The sequence below is a fragment of the Salmo salar genome, chromosome 01 (assembly GCF_965601325.2).
Source record: "Salmo salar chromosome 01, fSalSal1, whole genome shotgun sequence".
In the NCBI taxonomy this organism is placed as follows: Eukaryota; Metazoa; Chordata; class Actinopteri; order Salmoniformes; family Salmonidae; genus Salmo; species Salmo salar.
Window position 1 is genome coordinate 104,347,759 of NC_138291.1, and position 16,360 is coordinate 104,364,118.

Below are 16,360 nucleotides of genomic sequence, written 5' to 3' on the forward strand. Positions count from 1 at the left end.
ACTAGACTGTCTGGGAAACCAACCCTATGAGGACTAGACTGTCTGGGAAACCAACCCTATGAGGACTAGACTGTCTGGGAAACCAACCCTATGAGGACTAGACTGTCTGGGAAACCAACCCTACGAGGACTAGGCTGTCTGGGAAACCAACCCTATGAGGACTAGACTGTCTGGGAAACCAACCCTATGAGGACTAGACTGTCTGGGAAACCAACCCTATGAGGACTAGACTGTCTGGGAAACCAACCCTACGAGGACTAGGCTGTGTATGTGTCTGGGAAACCAACCCTACGAGGACTAGGCTGTGTCTGGGAAACCAACCCTATGAGGACTAGACTGTCTGGGAAACCAACCCTACGAGGACTAGGCTGTGTCTGTGTCTGGGAAACCAACCCTATGAGGACTAGGCTGTGTCTGTGTCTGGGAAACCAACCCTATGAGGACTAGGCTGTGTCTGTGTCTGGGAAACCAACCCAATGAGGACTAGGCTGTGTCTGTGTCTGGGAAACCAACCCTATGAGGACTAGGCTGTCTGGGAAACCAACCCTATGAGGACTAGGCTGTCTGGGAAACCAACCCTATGAGGACTAGGCTGTCTGGGAAACCAACCCTATGAGGACTAGGCTGTCTGTGTCTGGGAAACCAACCCTATGAGGACTAGGCTGTGTCTGTGTCTGGGAAACCAACCCTATGAGGACTAGGCTGTGTCTGTGTCTGGGAAACCAACCCTTTGAGGACTAGGCTGTCTGTGTCTGGGAAACCAACCCTATGAGGACTAGGCTGTGTCTGTGTCTGGGAAACCAACCCTATGAGGACTAGACTGTGTCTGGGAAACCAACCCTACGAGGACTAGGCTGTGTCTGTGTCTGGGAAACCAACCCTATGAGGACTAGGCTGTCTGGGAAACCAACCCTATGAGGACTAGGCTGTCTGGGAAACCAACCCTATGAGGACTAGGCTGTCTGTGTCTGGGAAACCAACCCTATGAGGACTAGGCTGTGTCTGTGTCTGGGAAACCAACCCTATGAGGACTAGGCTGTGTCTGTGTCTGGGAAACCAACCCGATGAGTATAGAGCTCAGTAATCCTACGCTGTCACACCCTGCTCAGTTTTAACAGCGGAACCAACCCAGTCTGAGTGACCAATGAGCTGTTGTGTTGAGGTCATCCCACAGAGGAACCAACCCAGTCTGTGTGACCAATGAGCTGTTGTGTTGAGGTCATCCCACAGAGGAACCAACCCAGTCTGTGTAACCAATGAGCTGTTGTGTTGAGGTCATCCCACAGAGGAACCAACCCAGTCTGTGTGACCAATGAGCTGTTGTGTTGAGGTCATCCCACAGAGGAACCAACCCAGTCTGTGTGACCAATGAGCTGTTGTGTTGAGGTCATCCCACAGAGGAACCAACCCAGTCTGTGTGACCAATGAGCTGTTGTGTTGAGGTCATCCCACAGAGGAACCAACCCAGTCTGTGACCAATGAGCTGTTGTGTTGAGGTCATCCCACAGAGGAACCAACCCAGTCTGTGTGACCAATGAGCTGTTGTGTTGAGGTCATCCCACAGAGGAACCAACCCAGTCTGTGACCAATGAGCTGTTGTGTTGAGGTCATCCCACAGAGGAACCAACCCAGTCTGTGACCAATGAGCTGTTGTGATGAGGTCATCCCACAGAGGAACCAACCCAGTCTGTGACCAATGAGCTGTTGTGTTGAGGTCATCCCACAGAGGAACCAACCCAGTCTGTGACCAATGAGCTGTTGTGATGAGGTCATCCCACAGAGGAACCAACCCAGTCTGTGTGACCAAATAGATGTCCTGAAGGTCAGGAACTAACTTCTCCCGAGGTATCCACTCTACAGTATGTCATGCTTCACCACTACACCTGGTATCCTATGCATTGCCAGCTCTGCTACACAGCAAAACTCTGTTTACAAATGGCTATGGAGGGCTTATGAAGCCATTATCAATGCACTAAGAAGGCTATATAAGCTGTGACATTCTCCTCTACAGTACGTCACCTAGTATCCTGTGCCAGCTCTGCTACACAGTGAGGCACTCTGTATACATCCAGATGTGTACAAACTAGCTACAGTATGTAGAGCTTATGAAAACCCTATGAGTGCTCTATAAAGCCTTTTCAAGTTGTTTATTCAACAACTTGTTCATTCGCCCCATTGGATATCATTCATAGAACTGTTTATCTCTGTAATCTCAACAGCCTTAATAGTGACTGTTTAGTGTCTGCTGTTTCCCTCTGAATTGCTATTCAGTAGCAGCCCCTGTATGTTGAACTGAGCAGGCAGCCCAGTCCCTGTATGTCGTACTGAGCAGGCAGCCCAGTCCCTGTATGTTGAACTGAGCAGGCAGCCCAGTCCCTGTATGTCATACTGAGCAGGCAGCCCAGTCCATGTATGTCGTACTGAGCAGGCAGCCCAGTCCTTGTATGTTGAACTGAGCAGGCAGCCCAGTCCCTGTATGTCATACTGAACAGGCAGCCCAGTCCCTGTATGTCGTACTGAGCAGGCAGCCCAGTCCCTGTATGTCATACTGAGCAGGCAGCCCAGTCCCTGTATGTCGTACTGAGCAGGCAGCCCAGTCCCTGTATGTCATACTGAACAGGCAGCCCAGTCCCTGTATGTCATACTGAACAGGCAGCCCAGTCCCTGTATGTCATACTGAACAGGCAGCCCAGTCCCTGTATGTCATACTGAACAGGCAGCCCAGTCCCTGTATGTTGTACTGAGCAGGCAGCCCAGTCCCTGTATGCCGTACTGAGCAGGCAGCCCAGTCCCTGTAAGTCGAACTGAGCAGGCAGCCCAGTCCCTGTAAGTCGAACTGAGCAGGCAGCCCAGTCCCTGTATGTTGTACTGAGCAGGCAGCCCAGTCCCTGTGTGTTGAACTGAGCAGGCAGCCCAGTCCCTGTGTGTGTTGAACTGAGCAGGCAGCCCAGTCCCTGTGTGTGTTGAACTGAGCAGGCAGCCCAGTCCCTGTATGTCTAACTGAGCAGGCAGCCCAGTCCCTGTATGTTGAACTGAGCAGGCAGCCCAGTCCCTGTATGTTGAACTGAGCAGGCAGCCCAGTTCCTGTATGTTGAACTGAGCAGGCAGCCCAGTCCCTGTGTGTTGAACTGAGCAGGCAGTCCAGTCCTTGTATGTTGTACTGAGCAGGCAGTCCAGTCCCTGTATGTTGAACTGGGCAGGCAGCCCAGTCCCTGTATGTTGTACTGAGCAGGCAGCCCAGTCCCTGTATGTTGTACTGAACAGGCAGCCCAGTCCCTGTATGTTGTACTGAGCAGGCAGCCCAGTCCCTGTATGTTGTACTGAGCAGGCAGCCCAGTCCCAGTATGTTGAACTGAACAGTCAGTGTATTGTACACTGTGCCAGAGGGACAGATTTTTCCCTCAGTCCATTGGCCTAATCAGAGAGGATATGGTGATGAAAAGAGTCTCTTTCATTATGCCATTTTAAACTGTCCATCTGCTCAGCCGTACTTAGTGGAGCCACACCGCCATTACGAAGGAACTAATTATGCAAAAGCCACAAAATACAGACCATTTTCCTGAAAGCATAGCTTTGTTTTCCTGTAATTTCATAGTCTACTGAAGTCCTTTTACGATATTTATTCTAAACACATCCAGCCTTTGGCCCATAAAGCCACACCACCATTATGAAAGAACAAATTATGCAAATGCTACACAATTCTATTCTGGTCCCAGATCTGTTTGTGCTGTAGCTCACTCCTCTGAGACCAGCCCAACATAATGCAGCGTTCCTGAGTATTTCCCTGAACCCTTGCGTGAATGCATGTCTAAAGGACGTCACGTTGCTTGCTTAGAGAGTACCACTTCCTCCTGATTCGGCTCACACCGACGCTCGAACCCAGAACCTCTGCCTTGCTAGCACATGTGACTGCCCTCCTGAACCAACTTACCAGTCGGTGCCAAAGGAAAAAGCTAGTTATTTGCTGACGGAAGTGGGGACAGTTCAGGCTGAGGAGGAAGTTTCCCACACCCCCATGTGATACTCATGCTGCCTGCAGCCTATCGTTTCATTTCCCTGAGCCCTTGCATGAATGCATGCTGTTTTGCTGTAGGTGTAGACTAGGTCAGAGCTGTGATATATACATTCCAGACACGTCCTTCACATGACACCAAGTTATTACAGTTCAGATCAATCCACATTGGACATTATCTCCAGATAATCATAGAATACACTATGCATGTACCTTCATGGTTGCATGTAAAATATGAATAGCTATTGTGTTAGTCTTAAGATTACAGGGGAAAAGGCCTTGGGTTATGAAATAATCGATTCCCACGGGGGACCAGCACGGAGAATTTTTTTTATGAAATGTATGCATTCACTACTGTAAGTCGCTCTGGATAAGAGCGTCTGATAAATGACTATAATGTAAATGTAAAAAGGAGATTCTTCAGAGATGTATTAGAAAACCTGTGCTAGAAAATCCTTTAAAATAAAATATATATAACAACAGAAGACATATGCTACATATTAATAACCATGTATCCACTACAGTGGAACTTCACACGTTTGGATGAACTGGTGTTTATACATGACAGAGAGTGAAACCAGATACATTTACCATTATGTAATATGTGTGTGTGTGTACGTTTCGGTGTGTGTGTGTACTTACCATTGCTCCATCGATCCCCTTAGACCCGTTTGATCCTGCCTCCCCCTGAAATTACAAGGTTGAAACTTGAAATGCTAAATAACAAACATTGAAGGTCTACTCGTTCATGAGGAGAAATATCTTCCTAGTTTCACTGAGGTCTGTGCCGTAGGGTTCAGTGCAGCTCTGAATGGGCCTTCGTTCACACATCAGCAATGTTTAGCACCTTGAGGCAACTTCAAAACTCTCAAAACAGAATTACACATCACTTCAGGTTATAAAGAATAAGAGCAGGACTATTTCCCATACACCTTACTGTATATACATGTACAGTACATATTCCATACTGTCCAATATCTAATGCATAAGGAATAGCCACAACTCTATGACTAATGTATATTTACATACACAGAAATATTTCTCTGGTAGGTGTATGATATTCACTTGTGTTTACAAGATGAAAAGCTAATTATTTGTTAATCTCCTCTGACCCTGTATAGAAGCAGCATTGAATCAGAGGGTATACAATACTGTAAATACACGAGGAGAGGATATAGAAGAAGTCCTATCTCCCTCCTAAGGGACTATGGCTCTGTGTGTAAATCCCTTTGTGTCCTGGTGCAAACCCTGTTCCTGGAGAGCTACCATCCTGTAGGTTGTCACTCCAACCCTGTTCCTGGAGAGCTACCATCCTGTAGGTTTTCACAACAAACCCTGTTCCTGGAGAGCTACCCTCCTTGAGGTTTTTGCTCCAACCCTGTTCCTGGAGAGCTACCCTCCTTGAGGTTTTTGCTCCAGCCCTGTTCCTGGAGAGCTACCCTCCTTGAGGTTTTTGCTCCAACCCTGTTCCTGGAGAACTACCCTCCTTGAGGTTTTTGCTCCAACCCTTATCTAGTGGACCAGATTCTAATAATTAACACCCCCACCATCACTACTAACACCACCACTATCATCACCATCACCATAACCACCACTGTAATCACCACCCCCACCATAACCATCACCCCCACCATAACCACCATCATCACCATAACCACTAACACCACTAACACCCCCACCATAACCACCACTAAAACCACCACCATCACCACTAACACCCCCACCATCACCACTAATCACCACTAACACCACCACCATCACCACCACCATCACCACCACTAACACCACCACCATCACCCCCACCATCACCACTAATCACCACTAACACCACCATCACCACTAATCACCACTAACACCACCACCATCACCACTAACACCCCCACCATAAACACTAATCACCACTAACACACCACTAATCACCACCACCACCACCATCACCACCACTAAAACCACCACCATCACCACCATCACCCCCACCATCACCACTAATCACTGCTAACACCACCACCACTAACACCACCACCATCACCCCCACCATCACCACTAATCACCACTAACACCACCATCACCACTAATCACCACTAACACCACCACCATCACCACTAACACCCCCACCATAAACACTAATCACCACTAACACACCACTAATCACCACCACCACCACCATCACCACCACTAAAACCACCACCATCACCACCATCACCCCCACCATCACCACTAATCACTGCTAACACCACCACCACTAACACCACCACCATCACCACCACTAAAACCACCACCATCACCACTAACACCACCATCACCCCCACCATCACCACTAATCACCACTGACACCACCATCATCATCACCACCACTAACACCACCACCATCACCCCCACCATCACCACCATCACTACCACCATCACCACTAACACCACAACCATCACCCCCACCATCACAACTAACACCACTAACACCACCACCATCACCCCCACCATCACCACCATCACTACCACCATCACCACTAACACCACCACCATCACCCCCACCATCACCACTAACACCACTAACACCCCCACCCCCACCATAACCACCACCACCACCATAACCACCACCAACTCATAATAGCTGATGAAGGGCATATTGTTATTATCATAATAGCTGATGAAGGAGATAGTATTATCATGATATCTGATGAAGGGGATATTGTTATTATCATGATAGCTGATGAAGGGGATAGTATTATCATGATATCTGATGAAGGTGATATTGTTATTATAATAATAGCTGATGAAGGGGATAGTATTATAATAATAGCTGATGAAGGGGATAGTATTATCATGATAGCTGATGAAGGCGATAGTATTATCATGATATCTGATGAAGGGGATATTGTTATTATAATAATAGCTGATGAAGGGGATAGTATTATCATGATAGCTGATGAAGGGGATATTGTTATTATAATAATAGCTGATGAAGGGGATAGTATTATCATGATATCTGATGAAGGTGATATTGTTATTATAATAATAGCTGATGAAGGGGATAGTATTATCATGATAGCTGAAGAAGGGGATAGTATTATCATGATAGCTGATGAAGGGGATATTGTTATTATAATGATAGCTGATGAAGGGGATAGTATTATCATGATATCTGATGAAGGGGATATTGTTATTATCATGATAGCTGATGAAGGGGATAGTATTATCATGATATCTGATGAAGGGGATATTGTTATTATAATAATAGCTGATGAAGGGGATAGTATTATCATAATAGCTGATGAAGGCGATAGTATTATCATGATAGCTGATGAAGGGGATAGTATTATCATGACATCTGATGAAGGGGATATTGTTATTATCATGATAGCTGATGAAGGGGATAGTATTATCATGATAGCTGATGAAGGGGATAGTATTATGCTACTTTAGTTGAACCTTAGTCCAGCACTCCAGGACATGGAAAACCCTCACACAGATTATATGTAGTGGGAGAATAACAGCTTAGTGGTTTAAAACAGTATCTTTATATCTTACATATCATGGACAGTCCAAACAAGCCAACAGTCTGACTCACCTTCTGTCCAGGAATACCATCCAGACCTGGTGAGCCAGAAACACCCTGGTCACCCTGAGGGAGAAATAGAACACACACGCACAATTAGGATTAGGCATGCACACGCACACACACAAAAGCGCACACCCACACACAGTAAAAGGGTTGGCCTTAAGACATCTCCAAAACAGCAAAACAGTACTCTGCGGTAGCTAATACAGTTTGAATGGAAATCACACAAACCACACAGGCAGAGTAGGCCAAGTCACACCACCATCAATCTCAATATGAATGTTATGACACTTGATATAGACTTTGCATGTCATGTGTAGTGTTGAGTAACGCAGACCAGCTTTAGCCAATTCTCTACCTTATCAAGTATAGGAAAATGTTTGGGTGGGCCGCGCCTTTTAAGTGTTATGTCATTAGATTGGATCGAGTTTCATAGGCAAATATGTCCTTGTATGTGTGGTGTGTGTGTGTGTGTGTGTGTGTATTCTTCAACATCTAAGGGCCCTAGAGGAGGGTTTAGAGGGTGAGGATGCTTTAGAGTGGTCCTGGTGAACTGAAGGTGCTAGACCATGTTCAGACCCAGCTGACAGGGCACTCTCTGAGTTTATCATGTTCAAACAGATATGTAAGTTGTGAAATATCTCATATACAGTACATTGTATAAATATAAAATATGTCCATACTGTACCTTCTGGCTAGAGTTTCCAGGGAACCCGTCTTTCCCGGTCTCTCCCTGCAAATGAAGACATGATACAGTCAGTAGCTGCTGCTCCCTTATTGGTCATTTAGTGACTGCTTGTCTTATTGGCTGTACAGTCAGTGGCTGGTCTCTAATTGGCTGTACAGTCAGTGGCTGGTCTCTAATTGGCTGTACAGTCAGTGGCTGGTCTCTAATTGGCTATACAGTCAGTGGCTGGTCTCTAATTGGCTGTACAGTCAGTGGCTGGTCTCTTATTGGCTGTACAGTCAGTGGCTGGTCTCTAATTGGCTGTACAGTCAGTGGCTGGTCTCTTATTGGCTGTACAGTCAGTGGCTGGTCTCTAATTGGCTGTACAGTCAGTGGCTGTTCTTTTAGTAGCAGCTTGTCTCTCCCACATCTATGGCAAGTAAGTATGGTTAAAACTGCACTTTTTCTAAAAGTTCCCTGAACACGTCACAGACATGGCTATAATATTTTCCTGAATGTTGCAGCCAAGGAATGGTGGTATGATTTGGACAACATGAATAGGCCTTGATTAAGCTTAGTTCGTAGCAATAGTTCCTTAATTGGACTAATTATTGTCATATTGATACAGTATACCATCCTGCATCCCACTGCTGCTTGCCTCTGAAGCTAAGCAGGGTCGGTCCCTGGATGGGAGACCAGATGCTGCTGGATGTGGTGTTGGAGGGCCAGTAGGAGGCATACTGGTCTAAAAAATAAAATAAATGTCCCAGGGCAGACATTGCCCTGTGTAGGTGTTTCTGTCCTCCTGATGGGATGTTAAACAGGTGTCCTGACTCTCTGTGGTCACTAAAGATCCCATGGCACTTATCATAAGACTAGGGGTGTGTCCTGGCTAAATTCCCAATCTAGCCACCAAATCATCCCCAGCTTCCAATTGGCTCATTCATCCTCCCTCCTCTCCCTTGTAACTATTCCCCAGGTCTTTGCTGTAGATGAGAATGAGTTAAAATGATGTAAAATAAATAAACATTTATTTGGTTGACATAGAACTACAAAGGTTAAATGTCACTATTTTTTACATATTCTAATGAGACCATGTTGAAGCAGCTAGCAGAAATGTTGTTTCCCCTCGTCAAACAAGGCCCTAACACAGTGAAACAGGGTTACTGTGGATCTGGGTAATACAATCCACCTTTCTCTCTGCAGCTGTTGGAGCGCTGTGTTAAATACAACAGGCTCGGAACAGCTGTAAGGGAAGCAGGATGGGACCCTAGCTTAGCTCAGTGAACTGCTGGACCTCCTAAATCCTCTGGCTAATGTGTGAATAAGACACTAACGGCCACTGACTGTAGCCTACATTAGTATAAAGGACATGCCCTGGGCCATAATGGTTATAATAGCTTTTGGAGAAAATATCCAAACAATGTTCGTTTTTGACATTTTTAGAATGTGTCCAAGCTAAAATCCTTAATTGCTACATCCATTTTTGTACTTCTAAATTAATGATATTGTATATACCCATAGATTCTAGAAGAACAGAACTCATAAATTAATCATACTGTATACACCCATAGATTATTGAAGAATTTAACTTATAAATGTCTCATGAGCTTAGTTCAGCTGTCATACCCCTTCAGAACCCAAAATATAAGCGTGTTAAATTTGTAAACAAAGTAAATGTAAACAAACACTGTATAGTGTCAAAACATATTTAAAACTATCATTTTGATATCATGGATGGTCAGTCCTTGCATCCATAGTTCTGTCTACAAATTTGAATGGTTACTTTTCTGGGGCGGTGGTTAGAGAGTTGGGCTAGTAACCGAAAGGTTGCTGGATCGAATCCCTGAGCTGACAAAGTAAAAATCTGTTGTTCTGCCCCTGAACAAGGCAGTTAACCCACTGTTCCCCGGTAGGCTGCCATTGTAAGTAAGAATTTGTTCTTAACTTACTTGCAAAGTTAAATAATGGTTTAAAAAAATATATATGTAATTTTATTATCCAGGCTCATCCCTCAATTGCTTACCAAAATAGAAACGGGGTGGAGCGCTTGTTATTGTTTAAATTGAGGACTGTAGCTTTAAAGTAACTGTCCAGTGAAAATCTCACGTTAAAAGGTAGACTCAGCAAAATGATGTTGCCACGAACAGCACCGCAGATATTGAGATGAGCGAGATGCAAGACTTCACACACAGTCACATACAGTGTCTGCGCATGTTCACGGGTTCATGTCACGCTTTGCAGCCTGGTAACCAGGGCACCAAAACAACAAAGAAGTTGAGCCATGCGCTTTCATGGTTGTTGCAGAAACTGACCTACTATGCTGTTTACTTTCTGTATGTATGTTGTATTGCTGAGTGTACCTTTAAAAGCTCATTATAACTAATACACAAATAATGTTGTTGACTCGTCCTATATTTGTGGTCAAAGCAAAAAAGTGAAGAAGAAAATACTTCAAAAATCTCACCTTAAACTATTATCTCAAACAGACCATTTAAAAAATGCTTGCCATTTCCTCACAGAAGATCACGTCATGTTTTTGGCAGAGACGTCTCATTGGCTGAGCTGGCCAATCAGCTGTTGACTTGTCATTTATATTTTTATTGAATGCTATATAGCCACACCATGATGCTGTTGGGGTACGCCCACACCATTGCAACACAGAAAAGCTGCTTTTTAACATACGAAATAAGGAAAACTATTTCACTCATATTGTAATTAATTAAAGGTAATAGTTCATAGAAATCTGGAAACACTGGAAAGTTACTAAGGACATGTCCATGTGGCCTACTAGTGATGTAGGAGATAGACAGTAGCCTATGGAATCTATAGGATAACCAGTGATGTAGAAGATGGACAGTAGCCTATGGAATCTATAGGATAACCAGTGATGTAGGAGATAGAACCCTATAGTCTACTGGTATAGGAATGTTCAACATCCCTTTAGACAAGGCAGAGTCACCCCAGTAACACTATGTATTGTGTGCTGCATGAACTGCAGGTATGTAGCACTGATGTTGGGGATAGATAATAGTCTATAGCTATTATGTTCTGCCTGATCATTAATAGTACCCGCCTGGTGTCCCAGATCTCAATCAGTCCCTGATTGGGGTTAGCAGTGGAACTGGCTTCAAGGTATAGTTTGGAATATAAGGAGCCTATAGGGATGTTTGCATTCTCTTTAGAACAAGTGGACTCTTCCCCAGGGCTATTCTGAGGCTTAGGTCCAACGCTCAGCAGAGCATTAAACCCCAATCTGCAGCAGAATCACAGGGTTAAAGGTTACCCTGGTGCCTGTAACTCTACATCCTCTCCCTGTGTGAACTGAAACATTGTCCTGTGGCATTCTCCTTCATTCTTCCCCTCTGACTGTCTGTCTGCTGCCATGTCAAGGAAGGGCAGGTCATTAATCAAATGTCTTACACACACACACACACACACACACACACACACACACACACACACACACACACACACACACACACACACACACACACACACACACACACACACACGTCCCCCACTAAGTGACAACATGAGCGTTCTCCTCTGTTAAATCCATTAGAGATAATTATGACACTCTTCAACAGGGTAATTAATATATGTTGGTGCTCCAACGTGCATAATTGGGTTTATCTCTAACTAGCTGAATGTTTGCTGTGTGATCATGTATTGACAGTGGTGACAACGCTTTTCACCATCTACAAAATTAGACATTGAAAGCAAAGCTAGATTCGGTGGTGAAGGTTGCAGACGAGCCCTTCACCAGTATCGCGTTACTCAGAACCTACGCCGTTCTCAGGGCAGGTCTGCCAGTTTTCACTAGCAGAAGGGACTTTTCGTAACAGGTTAGGAGAATGAGGTTCAGGGTTTGGGATAGGGTTAGCTAAAATGCATTAACAACAACAAAAAACATGACTGGAACATATCTAGCTACAACCAGGCCTGCCCTGAGAACACCCTCCGTTTCCACTAATATGATTCTGCTAAAAAACAACACTATCTCTGACAATGTTAACTGTCTGACAATGTGTTGGCAGTGGTGGCTAAACATTTAGGAGTCTTTGAAGTTCGTTGTTAGCATCTGAAAGAGAACGCTGGCTGTTGCTTTGACCTATACAGTGCGTTCGGAAAGTATTCAGACCCCTTCACCTTTTCCACTGCTGTGTCACGTTACAGCCTTATTCTAAGATGTATTAAATAGTTTTTTTCATCGATCTACACACACAATACCCCATAATGACAAAAAAAAGCAGGATTTTAGAAATGTTTGCAAACGTAAAAAAATATGAACTATCATTTACATAAGTATTCAGACCCTTTACTCAGTACTTCCCTGGGTCTGTACCTCGACACAATCCTGTCTCAGAGCTCTACGGACAATTCCTCGTGGCTTGGTTTTTTCTCTGACATGCACTGTCAACTGTGGGACCTTATATAGACAGGTGTGTGCCTTTCCAAGTCATGTCCAATCAATTGAATTTACCACAGGTGGACTCCAATCAAGTTGTAGAAACATCTCAAGGATGACCAACGGAAACAGGATGCACCTGAGCTCAATTTTCAGTCTCATATCAAAGGGTCTGAATACTTATGTAAATAAGGTATTTGTTGTTTACTTGTAGTAAATGTGCAAGCATTCTAAAAACTTGTTTTCACTTTGTCATTATGGGGTATTGTGTGTAGATTGATGAGGATTTTTTCAAATTTAACCCTTTTAAGGATTGAAAATGTGGAAAAAGTGAAGGGGTCTGAATACTTTCCCGAATGAACTCTATTTTCTATTGCGAAAGGCGAGCAGCATAATATGAATGGAGAAATAGAGACGTTTATCTTTGGTAGTAAAACCATAAGCCCTATTAACGTAGGATGTTTTTAATGCCTTAAGGGATTTTGTGGGCTGAGTTTATGTGATGTCATTACTCCTCGGGAAGAAAACCTTAGAATACCACTGACTGTCAACCAACTGGATATCAAACACATTTCATACCCTCTTTCATTAAGGATATCCTTTTATCTTCTTCCATCCATCCATCCATCCATCCATCCATCCATCCATCCATCATATGATTTTTACTAGACCGTGGCACTAAGTTACAGAAGCTCTTCACTTCAATAAATGCATAAAATTCACTGAGTCTCATGCTTAATTCCCATTGGAAGTCCAGTTCTAAGAATGACTTTGAACCGACAGCCGACTCATTCAGGTTTTACAGTATTACCTTAACTGAGCGTTAAGCAGGGGGATAGATGGGTCATATGGAACTGAATTACTGTACAGCTCAAATGAAGTAGAGAAGCATAGCCACTTCTTGAAGACTCCAACTGTACATGTACATACAATAGATGAATGTGTGCTAGAGGATAGCAATAGCAGAATGATGACTTTTTATAGAAAGAGGGAACAGAAATTATCATCACCATTATAACCTTTTAATGCACCCCTAACAAAGTTATTGGCAATTTAGCTTGGCTTTTACAGAGATTAATACAGAAGCTCCATACTATTTAGACTTTAGAGCATTTAAACAGATTCCTAATGAGAACTGTGGGTTACTTGTTATGACCTTACAAGGAAAACGTTGGGGGGAAATTGGGGATTACTTTGTGGTTGTTTTACTTCAAGAGAAGAGAAAGTATAAATCCAGCACTGCGGTGAAAGTTGGATGGAGGATCATAATCCCGTTCACAGTGATTAAACAGCTGTGGTTATCCAGGGTTCTGCAGAAAATTAAACACATCAATCCTGATATTATAAGAAGGCAGCTTCCTTGAAAGGAAATCATTTTTTCCTAATGGCCTTGCATTATATTATAGGATGTACAGCCCTAGTACTATGTTATACGATGTACAGCCCTAGTACTATGTTATACGATGTACAGCCCTAGTACTATGTTATACGATGTGCAGCCCTAGTACTATGTTATACGATGTGCAGCCCTAGTACTATGTTATACGATGTACAGCCCTAGTACTATGTTATACGATGTACAGCCCTAGTACTATGCTATACGATGTACAGCCCTAGTACTATGTTAACGATGTACAGCCCTAGTACTATGTTAACGATGTACAGCCCTAGTACTATGTTAACGATGTACAGCCCTAGTACTATGTTAACGATGTACAGCCCTAGTACTATGTTAACGATGTACAGCCCTAGTACTATGTTAACGATGTACAGCCCTAGTACTATGTTAACGATGTACAGCCCTAGTACTATGTTATATGATGTATAGCCCTAGTACTATGTTATACGATGTACAGCCCTAGTACTATGTTATACGATGTACAGCCCTAGTACTATGTTATACGATGTACAGCCCTAGTACTATGTTATATGATGTACAGCCCTAGTATTATGTTATACGATGTACAGCCCTAGTACTATGTTATATGATGTACAGCCCTAGTACTATGTTATATGATGTACAGCCCTAGTACTATGTTATACGATGTACAGCCCTAGTATTAACACATTCAACAGCTCGAAGGTGGAATAAAATGTAAACATTGACGTAGTCATGAAATTATAGCTTTTTATTAATCCTTTACAATACCCAGAATGTGTTTAGCACTGTACTACAGATGTATTCCATTCCGCCCTGCCTGCTTGCCTTTTCAACGAGCTGTCACTAATTTAATTTAGTCCCACAATGCACTTCTTCTAAAAGTGATAATAATGCCAGGAATCCTATTCGGGGCAGTTGATTGGTTGTCACAGTGTCGCTGAACCCAGCCTGTCTGTCAAAACGTATAACTTCAATAGAGGTACAGTAATTAAATGACCCTTTCAGAAATGACATGTCTTTGTATTGAATTCACAGTTGAATAGAACAAGTAAATGGTGTGCTCACAGGAATCTATTCACCTCAGTATGATACGTTTGGAGTTTTTCCTACAATTTTCTGAGGCAACTAGTTACTTTGAACCTGAAAAAAAAACTAATTATGACTTTAAAGAGATTTATTTTGTGCTACTTTTATTACGATTTAATGGTAGCTAAAGTGCCAAGACTAGTTCAATAAGGATATATGGACTGAGGTGTTTTCTTTGGTCCTAGTAGACAACTATAACAAACATAATGTCACTTCTACACCAGGAACATACTAATTATAACGGAGAGTTTCACAAATAACCCAATTCCCCTTCCTCTCGGTCGGTCCTACAGGTAGAATGATTTAAAGCTTGTGTAGCTGGTGTACTTTCTCTGAATTCCTGAGTGGTTTTAAGGGAAAAACAGAAGAACTGCAGCACCCAAATGGCCCCCTAGTCTCTATATAGTGCATTTCTTTTGACCAGGACCTATAAGATATCCCATAGGACTCTGCTCCAAAGTAGTGCACTATATTGGAAATAGGGTGCCATTTAGGACACACTTTAGTTCCTACTAGCTCTGAAAAATGTCTTTACCCAAACTACACCACTCTATGGTAATTGGGTCAATGACCACAAAGACCATCTGGTCCTAATAGGTGAAACACCACCTGTTCAGAGAAATGAATTCCTATCATTCTTCATTCCCAAACACACTGACTCTTCTTCTCTCTCTTTCTGTCAAACACACTGGTTCTTCTCTCTCTCTTTCTGTCAAACACACTGACCCTTCTCTCTCTTTCTGTCAAACACACTGGTTCTTCTCTCTCTCTTTCTGTCAAACACACTGACTCTTCTTCTCTCTCTTTCTGTCAAACACACTGACTTCTCTCTCTCTTTCTGTCAAACACACTGACTCTTCTCTCTCTCTTTCTGTCAAACACACTGGTTCTTCTCTCTCTCTCTTTCTGTCAAACACACTGACTCCTCTCTCTTTCTGTCAAACACACTGACTCTTCTCTCTCTCTTTCTGTCAAACACACTGGCTAGTCTTCTCTCTTTCTGTCAAACACACTGACTCCTCTCTCTTTCTGTCAAACACATTGACTCTTCTCTCTCTCTTTCTGTCAAACACACTGGATCTTCTCTCTCTTTCTGTCAAACACACTGACTCTTCTGTCTCTCTTTCATTCAAACACACTGGCTAGTCTTCTCTCTTTCTGTCAAACACACTGACTCTTCTCTCTCTTTCTGTCAAACACACTGACTCTTCTCTCTCTTTCTGTCAAACACACTGACTCTTCTCTCT

At 43.4% G+C, this 16,360-nt stretch overlaps 1 protein-coding gene across 5 annotated transcripts in view; it reads right to left on the reverse strand.

The window, feature by feature from the left end:
* Positions 1-16,360, reverse strand: part of col19a1 (collagen, type XIX, alpha 1) — a 260,397-nt gene that overhangs the window by 194,466 nt on the left and 49,571 nt on the right. For all 5 annotated transcript variants that reach the window (XM_082978540.1, XM_082978539.1, XM_082978535.1 and 2 more), the window contains exons 10-12: positions 8,257-8,301; positions 7,578-7,631; positions 4,655-4,699 (exon numbers count right to left, since the gene is read on the reverse strand). In XM_082978540.1, the coding sequence (XP_082834666.1) occupies positions 4,655-4,699; positions 7,578-7,631; positions 8,257-8,301 (144 nt within the window). The remainder of the gene's footprint in view (positions 1-4,654; positions 4,700-7,577; positions 7,632-8,256; positions 8,302-16,360) is intronic.